The sequence below is a fragment of the Tetrao urogallus genome (assembly GCF_951394365.1).
Source record: "Tetrao urogallus genome assembly, chromosome: 12".
Taxonomy (NCBI): Eukaryota; Metazoa; Chordata; class Aves; order Galliformes; family Phasianidae; genus Tetrao; species Tetrao urogallus.
In genome coordinates this window covers 16636659-16655064 of record NC_136825.1, presented here as the reverse complement: position 1 = coordinate 16655064, position 18406 = coordinate 16636659, and the positions used below count along the sequence as shown (strand labels likewise).

At 39.1% G+C, this 18406-nt stretch overlaps 1 protein-coding gene across 1 annotated transcript; it reads right to left on the bottom strand.

The window, feature by feature from the left end:
- Positions 1-575: 575 nt before the first annotated feature.
- PLA2G15 (phospholipase A2 group XV) lies at positions 576-18150 on the bottom strand (the record flags this gene model as incomplete). Its single annotated transcript, XM_079541524.1, has 6 exons — positions 576-1087; positions 4559-4783; positions 6150-6244; positions 7756-7878; positions 10442-10598; positions 18015-18150. 6 exons carry the CDS (start codon positions 18148-18150, stop codon positions 576-578), a joined length of 1248 nt encoding a protein of 415 aa, XP_079397650.1.
- Between the last annotated feature and the right edge of the window lie 256 nt (positions 18151-18406).

The following is an 18406-nucleotide window of genomic DNA, read 5'->3' as shown; positions in this document are numbered from 1 at the left end:
AGACATCATTGTTCCCCCCCCTAAAAACCATAACAAAAGCAAGAGTGGATATGACAAAAAGATAGTACAGTACCAGACAGACCTCACACCCATTTTACCTAGCAGATACAAACATTTAGAAACTAAGTTAATGGGCTGTGGGATCAGAATACACAAGACCTTTTGGGAAGAATTTGTATGGACTTCCCAAATTGTTAATATCCTTCCCTTGTTTTATGGGAGTGAGATTGTAATGCTTTCACCCTCCCACTCCAAACCCTTCAAAGATCACAAAGAAAATTATAAAGTATGTGCACGGGGCTGCGCAGTCTCCAAATGAAAGCTCATATGAATACTGGACAACACTGGAGGCAACAAAACGCGTATTTGACCAAGTTTTCAGAATATGAAAATACTATGAAACTTCATGAACACAAATCAGAGACAAACAACTGTTTAGGACACCAACCAAATCCTTGAACATAGTTTAAAAAACAAAATAAATAATTCAAATATCTAAGTATCAACAGATCAAAAGGCATTCTCCCATACTTAAGGGAAGGCATCACAGGTGAGGAAAACAACTGTCAACAACATCACAAATTAAAAAGCAGCTTTTTCACGTATGAAATAGTAGTATCATTGGATAGCATTTGAATGTGTTCGTTTCCTGAAAGCTCAAATACCACCACTTCCTGTTTCTGCATGTCCACCCATTTTTGACATTGCAAGGCACTCTGTAAGTTCACTGTACCATCCCCATCACTGTAAATAATCTTGGGCTCTTTGTCAGGAAAGCTTTCGTAATGGAAGGAATCAGGTGTTTCCACACCAGTACCATAAAGACAGTGTATGCGTACGCCAGGTGGTATCATCTGGTAGACCAGGGGTTCAGTGTCTTGTCTCATGAGCCAGCCATCTTCAAAGTCAATGTCCCTGTAGAATTTTCTGTAGTCTTGTAGCGTGTAGTTAGCTGTAGGTGTGCTTACAAAGACCTTATCTGGAGGCCACGTGTAGTTGTAGGGGAGCATCCAGTTTGTGGAAACAGCTGATCTCTGCTGGTCTCGAATTTTGAGTGAACTGATGACTGGTATTCTATTGTTGTCACCTTAAAAAAAGGAAGAATGTTATTACACACAAAACAATGCATGGATCTTGTGGCCAGCAGCAATTAGTACCACTCAGCAACAACATGAGTAATCACTTTTTGCTTACAGTGAAAGTTTGAGGAGTTCCTCATTTATGACCACCTTAGTGATCATCTTCTGCAGAGTAATTTCTGATAACTTACAATTTTATATAAAACTTAGTGGATGAACGCCTGACAGACAAACTGAGAGTACTGCTTCTATTCTGATAGACCCATGTAGAAAGGACAAAATACTTCCTGTACTGGTCAAGTGAGAAATCAGCATTTCTTAGGAATTCCAGCATGTGAAAGTTTTATTTTAAATGTTATTCCAGAAGTATGTTTTATAACTATTCCATACCTAGACCATGGTTTCACTGAAAGAAAAGATTACTATTTTAGACATGTAATAACTCTTGAAGAGATCTTGCAGGCTGAACATTTTTAGGTTTGCACATTCAAAACAAGCAGAGTAGTATATCATTCAGAATAGCTATTAACCATACAGTGACTTTTTCTACAAGTTGGTGCAGAGCATTTTAACATGCACGCCCTCTGTAAAGAGATCTACCAGGACATGTCTACAGTTGAAGGAAAACAGGAGATGCTTGTAATATAAAGCAGAGTCAATAATTCTTGCATTAAATACTATTGAGTATACTATTATACTATATTGAGAATACTATTGAGTAAGAATTCTAAGTTCCACAACTAATTCAGTCTCCTTGCCTATCATGAGTCACTGAGTTGATACTTCTTAGCATCTGGGAGAGACCATGGGACACCACCGATACCAGCACCTGAACAATTTTAGACAGTTTAGGCTTAAGACATAACTGTTTGACCAAAAAAATTAAGAACAAAATATCCTGTAGATATGAAGACTGTACATTTTCCTTGGCAGTTAGTGAATAAGTTATAGTTTTTACCCAAGTTCCTTCATATTTTAACTATTCCTCTTTCCCCATAAAAAACAAAGCCATTTATGCATAGCACATACAGTGATTATGGAATTACTTAAGACTGACAGTTGTTCATGGTGACTGGCTGATCAGACTTATTCTCCATAATCACAATTGCTGGCACTCTTCAATTCATTTACTAGCTGAAATTGAATCAGGTTATTTCATTATTAGGTCCAGGGGGCTGCAACAGGTAGCAATTCAAATCAACTATATTAGAAAAACTCAAAGAGTCTCAAAACCAAAACCACTGTTCCTGAAATGGCACTAAAGTATGTATGTTTCAACTCCATAAGGTGGCACTATTGGTTCAGCAAGAGGACCTGAAGTACAGTTTAGTCTTCACTACCATTTTTAGAAGGACTGCATGGAGACATTACAATCATAATCCTGTCAAATGGACAAAGATGAAATTTGAGAGCACAGCAAAAAGGGCAAACATCCTAAGTTTGTTTCACATTACTGTGCTGTATAAGTACCTAACTGTGCACACTCAAATTTAGCAAACACTATTTGCATGTTTTCCTCAAAAAAAAAAAAAAAAAAAAGTAGGGAATCTGCAGCAAGTTCATTTAATTCCTGTGGAACGATAAGTACAAAACCTGACTCTTTTCCAGCCATTTCTTCCAGAACAGCTCATCAATGCTTAAGTCCTGTACTTTTCTCCTGAAGTGCAGAAGTACTGAGGTCGGTATCACACTTCAGTCAGCAGGCACTGACATTGTAGTGTATGAAATACTAGGTCTAAAGAAAAAACACTGTTAGCATCCCAAGCTGGCAACCAGAGAAAAGAATCATTGAACTCTGCATATGTGTCTGCCAGGGAGTGGAAAGAACAACTTTACTATTAGCAATAGAATTGTTATAAGCTCTGATCCTGTGGAGCACTTGAGTACGTAGCAATAAGCAAAACAAGATCCAGAGAGAGTAATTCCACCTCCTTACCACTTTAACAAAAACTGCAGCTTTAACAAGCTCCTGGTCATTTATATACTATAAACAGGAATAGGAGCAGGGAGAACATATTCCTGCTTGAAACCTTGCCTTGTCTTTCTAGCAATGCAGTAGTTTTTGCTCAAGTAACAACCCCTCTACATACTAGCACTCTTATAATTTCACAGCCTATAACTAGACTATCATCATCCGAACATGAACACCTATGGTGATTTTTTACCTATGGATATTTAAGAGACATAACTAGCCTAAAACTGCACATTCTGATACAATATTCTGCCCACTTCAGTTTCCTATATCATTCTTAACTTTCTGCTCCAGAATCTGGAGTAATACCACAGACATGCAGATTAAGATTACATTTTACCCTAAATCTAACTATTCATTGTATATTTGCATAGCTGGCCATCTTGGATGAAACTCATAATGGATAAAATATCAGGCACAAAAATTAAATCCAGAAGAAATCAGACTGGAATTGTGTAGTCTTTTGGAGTTTTATGAAGGCAATTTTAATACTGCTTACTTCCTGCCATTCCCCACAGGCTTCATCTGACAAGTGTGTATGCTACAGAAAAGGTAAACCAATTTTTGACAGTGCCACTGCAATTGAATTAATAATGTATAACTCTGTACAAATGCCCAGTTTAAGTTTTTGGATTTTGCATTAACTGAGTTGTGCACTCCTATTCAGAATCAAATTCCTTTGCTAAGCAAAGCATTCTTTTGATCTGTCCATGCATGTCTGGCAACTGCCACGTGCTCTGCATTTTAATGAAGTCCAGTTGCTGATTTCAGCTTTGGGAAGGAAGACTGATAAACAATGCTAATAAATCAAAAGCAAATCAGAAATCAGACAACACAATTTAAATGCCAAAGCACAAAACATAGTGTTTTGCCATGAAATAATTACGGTATTACATGATCCACGTTATGTGGTAAGCAAGTTTCTGTTATTAGAGTTGCTTGGCAGAACATACTTTTCCCTATTAAAGTCAAAGGCATACCCAGCATTCTAAATGTAAGATCTCAGATTCATTTCCTTTTTCTGCAAACCTTGAACTTCAGCAGGCATCTGTGCTGTGGGCAGCACACCACTTCATCATTGCATCCACACGTTTCCCTTTATGTTCAGCAGCTGTGTGATATTTAATCAAAGGGAACTATTGAATGATCTGCAGTTTGTGTTGGCTCAGCAAAACTGAACGGAGAACAATCATGCTGAAGGCAGAAGTGACAGAAACAGAAGGCACCAGGCCAAACAGCAGCTTGTCTCATCTGCTGTAAAGAAGTTAGGAGAATCAAGAGGAAGCACACAGCTCATCATTAGAGGATGTTAAGGCTTTGTCAATTCCATTCTTGTCCAAGACAGACAGTCAGGTTAAAGGGCTTGAAACCATAAGGTGCGATCACATAAAGACTGCTGTTTTTAACTTCATATTATCTTCAACTTTCATCCTCCATTTTTAGTATCATCCATGTTTAGTATCTTGCACTATTAAGAAAATACATTGCAAACCCTCACATTACATACCTGAAGCCAGCACACGGAGAGTTTTGGCCACTCCTCCCCATGGAGCACCTAATGACACGTAGTCTTTTATGTATTTGTCTTTCCATTCCTGAGTCTGATGATTGAGGAAGTACAGGGTATACATATTACCCATGCTGTGGGCAATTAAGACAACAGGACTTCCATACTGCTCATACATCAACTCTATCATCTTGCGAAGGGCCACAAAATAATCTCCATTCTCATCTAAATAAAATACACATTACATGGTTATAATCACTAAAGGTCAATGTTGTCCTTCAACACAATTCTTTACAAGGTTATATTCTGAAGATTCAAAAAAACCCAATGCTTCTTTACATCATTAGTTTACAAAAGGGTGAGTCTTTAAACCCCTTTTGTTTCCCACGTCTCTGAAACAAGTATATTTGAAAAAGATCTCCAATTTCTCCCACTTCTAAAAATAAATTTAAGCCCAGATTTTTCTCAGAAATATTCCATGCTAATGGAATAATGCTAATATTCTCCCACAAAAATCCATCCATATTCTCTAGAATCTACATTTTTTTCACCCCAAAAAAGATAGGAAGTTGACAAGTCCAGAAAGACTTCTGAGTTGATGGAAAACAGAAATAAAACTTGTTAGATCTAATAAAGGGTACATAAACCAGTTACCAGCTTATGTTAGACAATTTCTATAGGCAAGGTTAACTCTAAGCGAGAATTCCAACAGATTCCTGCTGGCACAATATGCTTTATCTCTATTACACATAATTAAATGAGCTTTAAAAGTAAAGAATAAAGAAAAAAAAAAAAAAAAAAAAAAAAAAATCAATAAAATGCATTTCTGTAGCCCTGTAATAAGATACCAATTCAGTGTAACAACTGCAATATAACTTTGAAGTAGTCACATCAATAGCAGAAGTCAGCATTATTGATTTTCTTCAAGCAATGTTCCTGGATGCCAAGACCACATGCTTCATTTCTGTGGGCCAAGGCAAACTTGATACTAGAATATTGTCATTAATAGTAGATACATTGTTTCTTCAGTACAAGCTCACAAACTGTATGAAGAGTCTACAAATCACTTGTGCTCCTACGGAATATAATGAGATGAAGAATACAGAGGTCTAATACTTGAATAGATTTAGGAAAACGTAGAAAGCCTTCTTCATTTTTGAGGACAAAATAATTTATTCCTCAGGATGTAATCACAGCAGTTGTTGGATTTGGTGTGACATTAGAACCAGGAAAACTATGGTCTTACTGAAGTTCTGTCTGCAGAACTGGTACATGCTGTGGTCAGAGATTGTGCCTCTGATGCACAGTGAGGTATGTGGAGGGTGTTCTCATGGAATTTTATAGGTTTCACTGGTTTGGGTTTTTTAGGCAAATCTTAAGTAGCAAATTGTTTAAAGCAAAAAAAAAAATAAAATAAAATAAAAAAAATCACAGCAGAGCTTTTATGTGGATTTAGGATATCGAGTCCTCAAGAGCTAATTAAAAATTGATGTTTTAATAAAATTGTATGGCTGGAATGGGGGAAGAGACCCAAAACTATCTGCTTACTGGAAGTGTCAAGAAAGTTTTGTTCAAATAAGACATTATTTACTTGGTGCCTTTCGCCAGTCATAAGGTGCTCCTCTTACATCTTCATCACGCTTGTAGCCCCAATCTACTAAACTCTGCACCAGCATGTAGAAGTAACTGCCTGGAGAAATCAGATAAAAGAAACATAACAGCAAAATATTAGTGCTATGAAAGGAGGCCTGGATGCATTACATCTGATTCCATATATACAGATACTGAAGTCCTAATGTTATGAATCTGACAGTCTAGGATCCTGCATATTAAGCAAAATGAATTATGCTGACTGTCTGCCAAAATTATTAAAGCTTCTTAACTGCTGTCCTATTAATCCACAACAAAACTTGTTAAACACAGCATTACTGGAAAAAAAAAAGTTACCCCTTCTACGTCAGACCATTGAACTGTTTAAAGTAACTACCATAGAGTCATAGTTTATATTGATTGCAGATGAATTTCAGTTATGAGACATAATATATTTGTAAAGACTATCCCTGGTTTTGCCAACATTCAAATGAATTAAGCAACAAAAGCTGAAGGTATACGAAAGGGCAAAGTTCTGGAACCACTAGAAATCCTTTTTCCATCAGTTCAGACAGACTGAAGTGAGAGGCTTTTGTAGCAAAGGGAAACACTTGCAGACTGGCTGCAAGAATCTGTTAATATGTTGTATGTTACATGTTTTGAAACAGGATGCAAGTATTACCACAATTAAATTGCATCTAGTAACAGCATAAGAAGTGAAGCATCAAAACATCTTGTTTATTATCACAGCCATTTCAACATTTTGAACAATGCCTCATTTGTTAGTCTTGATTGCTTATATAGTCCCTGACACAAACAGAAGCAAGTTTTAAATATGACTCTGTTCTTACAAGGATTATCAAGTGCAGGTCACAAAACACAGTAGTGCCCTTTTAAAGGCTGCCTCTAAGGAAAAGAAATATATGCAGTGCAAGAGGGCCCATTCTACAGTGAAGCTTAGCACCTAGCTGGCTATAAAATTACATCAGCCACAGCTAACAGTTCCTGGCAAGGTTATCAGCATTTTCTGAAAGATGACTTCTGCAAAAGCAACACTAAAAAGCCTACAAACAAAATAACGCAGAAATACTTTTCAGCACAAATTTAACTATGTAAATATTCTGACACCAACGAGAGGTGAGCTGTTGGAACTAGATTTTCTTTAAGGTCCTTTCCAAGCCAAGCCACTCTAGGCTCCCATTTCCACCCAAATCCTTCAACTCATACTTGACACCAAATAACACTGCTCGAAACTAAGCAGAAAGTGTTAGCATTTGGTATTTTGCTTGTCAAGCTTAAGTCATAGGATTTTTTACTCCATCTCATTTTCTAGAGCATCTTCAAGGTGCCCTTCAAGTTTCATCCAAAGGTCTTCAATCCCGCACAAGAATGAGCAGTTTTCCTGTCTCAGTTCAGACTAAGAGACAAAATGACATACAATAGAAAAAGCAAATGAAAAGCAAAGTGAGCCACGTGCTGCTCTTCTACAAAAAAACTATTGCTACTTACAAACAAAACTATGCAACAAGCTACAGAAATGTGATTTCAAATTAAAGGACATACCATAAAATCCTACAAGTGACAAAGATTTCAGACACAGCTTCTACATACCAACGCTCCTTTTACTTGGATCAAGGAATTCCAAGGAAAATGTCTGCCCAAAACCTGGAACTCTGATATCCACTCCATCTGGTGGTTCTGTTACTTTGCTTGTTCTATTATATACCAGCCTAGAGGAGAGGAGACAAACCATGAAACGTCATACAACCATATGACAGCTTTTAGCTGTGTTGGGCCTTACATTCTGACTGCAGAAACAAAAACTTCAAGTGCAGTTACCAAGAAGTAAAAGAAAACAGAGTACTCTATTGGCTAAGCAGTTACACAAACAACTATTTTAATTTTAAGTTTTTATGCCTTGCATGCTGAAGACTTATCTTCCTTGTAGAACAGGGCATATAGCATTACAACTGGACTTCAGTTTTGGAACAGTACAAGCTACTTAGTGTAGTTCTACACCATTTCACTGTGCATCAAGCCACAGGTTGGAGAAAGTTGTTTAGAATGTAAAAATGGAGGTGAGGCTGTAGAAAACATACCTCCAAAAAGTCAGGTAGTAGACAGAGTCCCCTATTAAAAATAATTCATTTATGTTTAAATGCACACTTCTGTTTAAATAGACCCCATGAAGTACTAAGGAAGCTCTTGAAATTTCTTGACTAGTAACAACTAGTGTCTCAGGAAGCAGAGGTATGGAGTGTGCTGTATTTTAAAAATCCTCTTGAAATAGGAAGAACATGGAGGGTCTGGAGCATTTTGCTTGTTTGTTTTAATGCTTCATCAATGCAACTGCAGTTCCTTAGCACTTTTACCCCCACATGAAGGTCTGACAACCTGAATTGATGCTCAAATCATCACTCACACACACACACACAGTAAAGCAGAGGTATTATTACACACCCTTCCTCCCCACAAACTGCAGGCTGTGAGAAATGGAATTTAAAACTTAAGATCTATTTTACAGCAGCCCACAAATTTGAAGATCTTTAATTACCATTCATCCATCTTCCTCCTCCCTGCCCTTGGTTATTTTATTTGATCAATCTGTTCATTCTTTCAACAGAAAGCACTAAGCTGCTACGAAATAGCAACATAGAATCAGTTTCCTATATGCATAGTCATGTGATGAAAGCTAGTTATGAAAGCTACAAGATGTTACCTTCAAGATGTTACCTTTAACAGAAGGAACATGGATAATCTAAAATATTTTCAGCCAAAAAAACCAAATGACATCCCTCTGGCATTCTATTTATATTACAAAATATATTTGGGTCCATATGTTTATGTTTCTCAGAAAGCTACAGGCAGAGATTTGCTCAAGACATAGCATTACTCAGAAGAGGCTAGGATCAAAAATTACTTTGAAGCCACACAAAGTTGAAATTGGAAAATGAGTAGCATGAGATTATTTTTAGAGGTTTCTAGTGGTAGAACTACCTTCCCCCCGTTCCAGAAAAACAATTGCTTATTGCAGAAATATTACTTGCACACGTGTCAAAACACACAGACTAAGGGGGAAAAGCAGCCTCTAGATCAATTTATGCTATATGTCTTTATAAAAGAAATGCATCCTTTCATGTCATAGTTAATACTGCAGTGCCTGCAACCTGGGACCTCCAGCAAGTACTCGTGTTTATCAGTTCTAGCTACAGGCAGAGACATGCTTTGACTCCTGAATTTCCAACTTTGTTGGAACTCATTCACATAGCTGCATTGTTGAATGTGTTCATGCACTACTCTTGAAAGTATTTCTGTTTTTCACATTCTGCTTTCCTTGAATGCTCAATATGGTTGTCCATAAACCAGAAAAGAGTTGCAGGGGATTTTGCCTAACCAGGAGGAGCAAAAGTGTTTTTGAGGAGGCGCTGTTACACTGTCTTTCCGCACTACAGAAGGTTATAGCAATTTAATTTCATTATTGAAAGAGTCTTTTAATTGATAGTTGCTATACTGTGATTTTCATTATCACCCCAAAAAAGAGAAAGGGATTTAGGACTTCAGTCTCATGTCAGTGCCTTTTGTGTGCTATGAGTTTGTCAAATCCATAACCACATTATCAAAAACTGTGGGAGTCTGTAAAGATATGTTAAAATTAAACTGCCACCAAGCTCAATACATTCAAACAAAAGAACAACATGCTGGTGCTGTGTTTTTCCAATTGCACAGGCTAAACATTTCTTGTCTTAAATATGTTTACGATTTTTACAATAAAATAGTCCAGAAGCTTTTAATTAGACAATTTGTATAACAAAATAATTAAGGAAAGACTTCTAAACTGCACTTAAAGGATTCCACACCTCAGCTGCCTATTGAAATTGCTCTCTAATGACAGTCTGGGGAAGTACAAGTTCTCATTCCTCCAGTCTCTCCTCCGAGCTACCCATTGCACCTCCTTCCCACTTACCTCATCAAAACTTAAGTAACTCATCAAAGCAACAGAAAAAGTTCTGCTTTAGATAAGCCTACGGAAGCCTGCTAAGTGCCCAAACCAACACACAGTAACTGGTAGCAGAGGGAGGTGGAGGAAATGAAGAATCTGATTTTCATCACTGATGGCAAGTACCACAGTTGCAAAAGCCACATCCTTCAGTTCAGCCTGCTAGTCTACCCAGCAGAACTCCCTAGTCATTTCTCACTGATCTTGAACATGAAATTTCAAGGTGGAAGCTGTGTACCATCTATGTCAGTCTAAGGGAAGGAGAAAACTGCAGAGAGCAACAGATGCAGTCTTACCTGATATTGTCAATCCAACAGTCAATGATGACAGGTAGGAGCAATTCTAAGTTCAGCCACAGTGTAAAGTAACTGTCAGTCTTCTTAGAGCAGAGATAGTGCACTACTGATGGCTTATCTAATTTTGCTTCCAACTGATTACCTAAGTCCCCTGGAACTGAAAAACATGAAAAGACACTAAAATATAAGAGTATAACAAATTGCATCACTGCGTTCCTCATATGCAACATTGCAGTGCTCAGAGATAGTTTTGTAACTGGATAAAAATATTACCTAAGAACATATTGCATTTTTATTTTTCACTGAAAAGATTTCAGTTTATAGAAGCATGACCTGCAGAACCCCTGTGTAAAATAACCCTAGATCAATAGTTCCCAGCTTCAAAGAACAGATAGTATAAGATCAGGTCAGGTTAAGGCACAGATATGAAAAACATCTCAGCTCTTATCAGAATTACCTATGTTTTAAAACAAAGTATTTCTGAAATATTTTTTTCTGGGTACTACAACTGATTGTTGTTCTGTACTTCAAGAGATGCCTACAAACTATTAATCTGACAAAAGTGTGAAAGCAAAGTAGATACAAAAAGTTACATGAAGTTATCACCTCTTATTACACTTTGATTACACAAAATTTTGTTGGTTACTAATATGGCATACTAATCCAAATACAACATTTATCACTTACGTTCAAGTTTGGATGCAACAGTTTGTATCATATATTTTTAATACATTATTGATGTAATGGAAGAGTACTTGGAAGGAAAGGTCTTCTACTTGCACCTTCTCTCAAGTGTACTGTTTTTAATTTAGCATTCGATAAATGCCAGGGTTCCTTTAAGTTTTATTGTCTCTTATTTTAAACAGAAAATACAGACATGAAATTCTTATTTCCGAATTCAAACTAAACTTCTGAGAAAGTTTTAGGAGCGTTTCTTATCTCCAGAGGAGCTTCCTGCATTTCATTGTTAAATCATTTTCAACTCTCAAGAACCAGGAGAGCGAAGATGCTTCAGTAACTGAAAGCTTTCTCTGCGGTAGGAAGAATTAGAAGATGGGCACTTTAGTGTTCCCACCCCCCAGCTCTCTTCCCCTACCTTTCAAGATGCTCCTCCCTCCGCCCAATTTTTTTTCTTTGCATGTGCACAACTGCATGCTGTTGAAGTTTGTAGATGCAGGCCCACCCATACAGTTGCTTTTTTCCCCCCCTCGCTTTGCTAAGTTGAATCAAAGCAATTTAAGTTTTCTATACCCCTTAAAGCAAGAGCTTTAAGGAAGATGCTGCCTTTCAGCGAAACAGCTAATTTAGCTGAAAAGCCAGATATGGTTTCAGGAAAGTATTTACTGCAGAACTGAAAAAGAACAGAACTTGGGGCTAAACAGAGAGTGACAATCAGACTCTTCCCACTTCAGCGCCCGTCACAGAAAATATACTTCCGGAGTTCCTCACTGCCTACCCCACCTTCTCATTAGGTTTTTAGTATTTTTATTTCTGTAGTCTTAAGTGAAATGTCAAAAGCTCCAGTAGCTGACCACAGTTTATTTTAGGTCATATTTCAAGGACACTGATATACTGGAAAGCATAATAAGGAAGATTATAGCATTGCATCACACTCTAGAAGAAGTTTACTGAAGTTCAGTCTTGTAACCTCAGAAAAAGCTGTTTAGTTATTGGTTATAGAACTATAAGGCAACAGCTTGTTCCACAATCTTGTGCCTGTTCTGGCTGCTGTATCAGCACTCTCAATTACAGGAAGAACAGAATGTAATTCTATTTATATCAATCATTCATGGCTGACCAGCTTCAGCAGCAGACCTGCCAAGGACAAACAGGTTGATTTTGTGTTCAGTTCCAGTGCAAAGTGAGGTATACAGGTGATTGTTTGTTTTACCTTGGAACTCATTGCATACTCCTTTCAGTAAAAATCAAATTCTTTCAGCAAAGACATTTCAAAAGCTTAAATAAGCACCTGCAATATTATTTAGAGTTTTAAGAACATAAGTTTCCAAACAACACAAATAATTGTAAGCACGCTTGCCTGGAGTAGGAAGGCTCCCAGCCCTGAAGATCATTACAAATATACATTTATAAACAAGAACACTGAAAGCAGGAAACTGCACAGAGTCTCCCTTGGACCTATAGGAGTGGTTTTAGATTAACTGCAAGTTTAATTTGGTTTGCATATTTTCTCCTCAGGCTTCAAGGAAAGAGGCTGTATTCATGTATTCAATGCAAAAAAGAGAAACATCATGTCCTAATTTTTAACTCAGGGAATGACAACTGAGGTTGGTTAACAGAAGTGGTACTTCTATGTAATGCTAAACAAAAGCTAAGAAACAAGTTCCACCTGCACAAAGATATGATACTTCAGTTCAAGTGTCATGTAAAGGTATGATGTCTGTTTATAAAGCAGATATTAACACCAGCGTCTTTGTCATGTTCACGTGTTCATATTGACAGTGAAGCTACTAATCAGTGTAAACTCACAAGTAGTGAGTTATTTTCAAATCTATATGCTGCAAGCTAAAAAGGATTGGTGATGAAGCTATAGGGAACAAAGTACAAGTTTTGATTTTCCAAATTATGTAAAGAGCAAGCAAGATCTTCAGTCCTCACCCCATGCAACTTGAGGGTGTTAATGATTTACATTTTGGCTACAGAGCTACTTAATCACTTTTTGATAAGTAACAGGTTAGAAAAGATCACACTGAAGATGAATTCTGTAGGACAAGGACTCACCTTTTTTAATTTTCTGTGATAGAATTCGCAAGCTGTAGAAAAGAACATTTCCCTCTGCTTTTAGTCCATACACACAAAACTCCAGTTTTTCTCCTCATCCTCACATCTCCTAGTACCTACGGTTTCTAGGTGGTCTTAGAAAAATATTACAGGAGTTCCTTACTTTTTAAAACCTGCAGACTGACTCCATACCTTTACAAAATAACTACCATATGAAATGCTGCAAAATACAGCATCACAAGTTAAAAAAAAACATCAAGCATCCAAGGAAAGATCTCTCAGTACCCTTGCTTCCCTAAATTGCAACTTGAAATGCATGTGTTAACTAACGAACTGCTACACTTGGAAACAAAACAGTTTCCTATTGAGCATTTCCATCAGATTTGATGATCACTTTCTGCATATTCTATTTTTCAGAAAGATTAATCCCAACAGAACCCATCCTGATACACTGACAAACCCAGTTCACTTTAATGTTACAAAGTCTCATTTCTGTGTCACTTTTTTCTTTGCCTCAACTGCACTAATAATACTACCAGATCTCCTTCTAGAATGCATTTTTGTTTAAGCTTTATAGAAAACATATTTACAGATTTGAAAGCCTAGAAGAGGCTACAACTTCTCCAAATTCAGAAATTAAAACAATTAGCTTTAGGATACATTGATACCCCTACTGAAGAATTAATGACTGACTAACAGTTCCCATTAGGGAGCAATAAGCAAATTGCAATCTGGGAAGCAACTTCCCTGAAGAGTCCTCTGGAAACTTAAAAACAAACAAACAAACAAAGAACTAAAAAGTACCAATATAATATTAACTGAAAAATAGCAAGTCTATGTCTGTAGAGCAAATAATCCACTGTATATTTTTATTACATTTATCTGAAGCACAAATTCCTTTGGATAAAAAACAACTATCAAATATTTCTCACAGATTAAAACTTCCCTCAAATAACTGTCAAGTTTTTAGTTCCAGACATTAGCCCCCCTCCAAACCAAACTACACTTCCTTAAAAACTGATTCAGAATACTGACTGCTGTTCTTCAGGTTGAATGCCTCAGTTGCTAATGGAGTCAGCAACACAGTGCTGTAGAAAAGGCTTGTGTTTAAAATTAGGAACAAGAAAGCAAACAAGATCTCACATGATACTTCTAGATACCTCAGATCACATGAGGCATAAACAGTTAAATCACTGCTGACATCCAGCCAGCTGACCACACAAACACACACTCCTCAATTAGCAGTCAGCAGGAATTCAGACAAACCTCTTTTGCATGTAAATCAATTATTAACACACTTCATTTAGGCATCTTTCTAGAAAACTTTAGCCAAGTACCTAACAAATTGTTTGCAGAAGATATCAGAACATTGATATAGTAATTGTGTTGAGTCAGCTCTAAAAGGTAAAGAGTTCAGTGAATCCACTGCTGATCTTATAAGGACAGGTTATCAGCCCCCAAAATTGATAAGGCATAAGATAGGCCATCTACCATCACTGCATACCATGTGAGAAAACGAGGTGAGAACAGCCACAGAACACAGGAATTTCTTATTAGAAGACAAGTGGAATAAGTATATAACTGAACTGATAAGAAGAGTGCAAGATTAATTCTAGTAGTGTGTAAACATGAGGCAGGTCTCTCAAAGCACTCGTACAGAGATTGGTTTTGGTTTTTTTGAGATCGATACTGTCAATAGAGCAAGGTGTTGGATAGGTTATCTTGTTGCTTTCAGATTTCCCAGTATGAACACATTGTCCTGGAAGAATACAAAGTCAGAGAAAGCGTGAAAACAATTCAGTATTTTTTTTTTCAATTAAGTAGCCCTGCCTTCCCTAAAAAACCTGAGGGAAGGACTCTAAAACTATCAGCTTAGATTTTAATCAACCTTGTCCTGAATACAAAGCTTTTAGGCAAGACTCTGGAAGTAAGGTTTTGACTTTTATCGTGTTTATTCTCTATTCCACTACAATGTGAATAACCTTTGATGCTTTATTTAAATATCAGAGAAAGTGAGCAATTGCCCTAGAGTATTTTGCTTTCTACTTGTGTCATTTTAGTCCTCGTTCTTTCTACCTTTGTATGTACAAGCATGCTCAGCAGACATTAGCTCCTGCTACTAAGGCACCATTTGATGGTGCACAGACCAGCATTTCCCAAAGGAAACAGCTTCACTGCTGTCCACATGCCTCCACATGTGCCAGCTTCTTTTCCATTAAGGCAGTTCAAGTGCAAAACTGCTCACTTCTTCCTCAGCAGATTAGTTTTCTAGTGCTGTAGCAGACAGATGACTCCACAAAATGACCAGTAACTTTGCACAACGAAAGCAGGGAGAGCACTAATGAGCTATTAGCTTGGCTTAGCTATTTTACAGAAGCTCACTTCAGCTAGTTAGACAGCTCTACATAGAGCTGTGATCTGTTGGCAATTCAGGAACTAATGTGTCAGTAGCTACAGCCAATTGTTACAGGGTTATATTCAAGCAGCTTATCTGCTTTCAGATTAGAGAGGCTCAGAGGTGTTTGTTGTTGTTGTTTTTGGGTTTTTTTAGTATATTGCCTAGAGAGCAAAACATTACCCATATAATAACAGTGCCCCATATTTACAAGCTGTGGCTGAACTTCCTTCTCCATTACTTGAGTAAGCACAGGTTGCAGCTGCAAGTAGGGTCATTACAGGAAAATGTTGAGAACAAGTTACACTGGGTCTTATGACCATCATTGGTCTAAAATATTTATGAAACAATCATTATGTTAACAACATTCCTTTAAAAAGCATTCCTTCCTTCTTTTAGTCCATAAGACCAGATGGCTAACTTGCCACAGACTACGGTAAGATCTCAACTCCTTTTTCTGCTTAAAGGAGTTCAAAACATCCAAGCAGACCAAGAGGGAATACTCAGATCATGAGACCACATTTACTACAAATCACATATAAAACTGAAGGCATATGAAGAACTGAGAGTCTAGATGCCAGCCTGATAAATTGAGAGGATCAACTCCACATACCCACCTCACAGTGACTCCAGAAACACCTCAGGCCTGCACTGCTCACATAATGCAGCCTGCAGGTACCTCAGCCTCCTCTGCATTTGGCACTCTAGTGCAATGTGTGTTTTTCACCCCTCTCCCAAACACCTCTGTTAAGCCAGCACTTAGAATGCCTCCCTAAAAAATGATTTCTCTTAAACCTTTCTACCATCCTCATCACAGTAATTCCTAAAAAGCTTATCTCAACATAACATGTCACAGACACAAGAAAGGTGAAGAAAAGGTCATGAAAAGCAAACTAGAAGCAAGATGGAAACATGACCGACAGTCACTCCTTCTCCTCCTTTATTTGCTTGACCTTCACTTGCCATGTCATGTCCAATTGAAGCTAAGCTCCTGGTGCAGGTGTTTTTTTTTGTTTGTTTTTACAAAGACATTAATTTATACGCATCAAAAACTTCATGGGATTTTGCAACAGCAAATTATAGCAGGTCAATGCCTAAGAGTGCCTATGCTCTCCGACAGAGAAGCCTGAAAAAATGATGCTGGTTGGAAACACTGAATCTTCACTTTCTGGACAGGCCAGGACCAGACAGCAAAGAAGAGCATATTTTAAGACACAGGAGTAGAAGATGCAAGTTACATACTGTGTGATAAAAACTCAACTATAAGAGCAAGAAAATCTGTTTTTTTTAATCCATTCACTGATGTATCTGTACTCAGCCACACAGCATTAACCAGAACTTCTCTTATGAATACATAGATCAGTCACTGCTTTTAAAACCACTCTTAAGTAACGTATAAGCTTACAATTCATCCATCAGTAGTAACTTCATGCTGCTATATTCAGTATTCCCTTATCCCAATTGCTTCTAAATCTTCTTTGATCCCTTCATAGCTAGAGCAGAATATCGGATCAGCAACAAAAACACTCTCACCTCTGTCAGGAAGAAGCTTGCCACCGAAGTAAGCACCAAGGCTTATTGCTAAACCCAGCATTACGCAGCAGAGAGATGGGATAAAAGATTGCTTCCAGCCTTCAGGGACAGCACTTAGAGAACTTCTGCTCACATTTCAACTCCAGCCTCCAAGGAAATCCTGATTTCTTCTTCTGAGTCTGCATTCTCTCAGCTAGCTCAGCCATCTACTATAGCTGTGAGCTCACACACAGCACGTTTGGCACACACACAGTGCCTCGTGAAGAATTCTTGGTCAGCAGTTAGTCTTCCCTGACAGAAGTTTGTAGCAGCACTAACAACAGAATCTAAACTACTGTATACAAACAGAGCTTAATGCTAACAGCATTCTTAATGTTCTTCTATTTTCTTACCTTTTTTTCCTCTCTTTATCATTGCTGTTATTCATGCAGTGAGAACACAGAGCATACAGAACATGGCTACAGGACTGACCGTTCACATCAGTGAACCTGAGCAGTACGTGGGAATGCTTGGGGACTACAGCTTCAGCAGACAAGTTGTTCAAACAATTAAGATTTATTTATGAGCTTATCAATGGACGCAGAGAGCAGCTGACATTTAACTCCGTAGGACCTATCAGACAGACAGGTTCTGCGTATTTGCTGTGAGCTACCGCGCGTTCCCGGCAGCACAGGCCGGTGACACTCGTTGCCTGCGCAGCGCTCTGAGCCAAGCGCGTTGTTTGCAGCCGCTCGCAGTGAGCGCGGTGACACGCAGCCGCTGCTCCCCACGGACCCCCCGGAGCGACGCTCCGCGGGACCGGGGCGGCCGGCGCCTCCCGAGCCCGCCGTGCCTCGCGGCATAAACACGGGCACGGCTCCGCTCCGCTCCGCGCCCGCCCCGCGCCTCCCCCCGCCCGGCTCTTACCCAGCACCACGGGCGGCCCCGCGGGCCGGCGGCGCGGCACGCACCCACCGCCGGAGCAGAGCAGTAGCAGCAGCACGCCGAGGAGGGGGCCCCTTCCCGGGCGCGGGAGGAGCCTAGCGCCGGCCGGCGGCACCATCGCCCCCAGCGCATAACCACGCGGCCGCCTCCGCTCCCCTCCCGTCGCTCCGCCGGGGCCGCCGCCGGAGTGCGGCCCCGCCGCCCGGCCCGGCCTGAAAAGGGCTCGCCCCGCCCCGGCCGCGGCCGGTCCCGCCCCGCAGGCGTCACCAGCCGAGCGCGGAGCCGAGCGGGGATCGTCGAGCCGGGCTGCCGCTCCTCCGACTCCGCTGGTAGCGAGGTGCGGCTCCGCGGCGGCCCCTCGGTTCCGGGCCGCG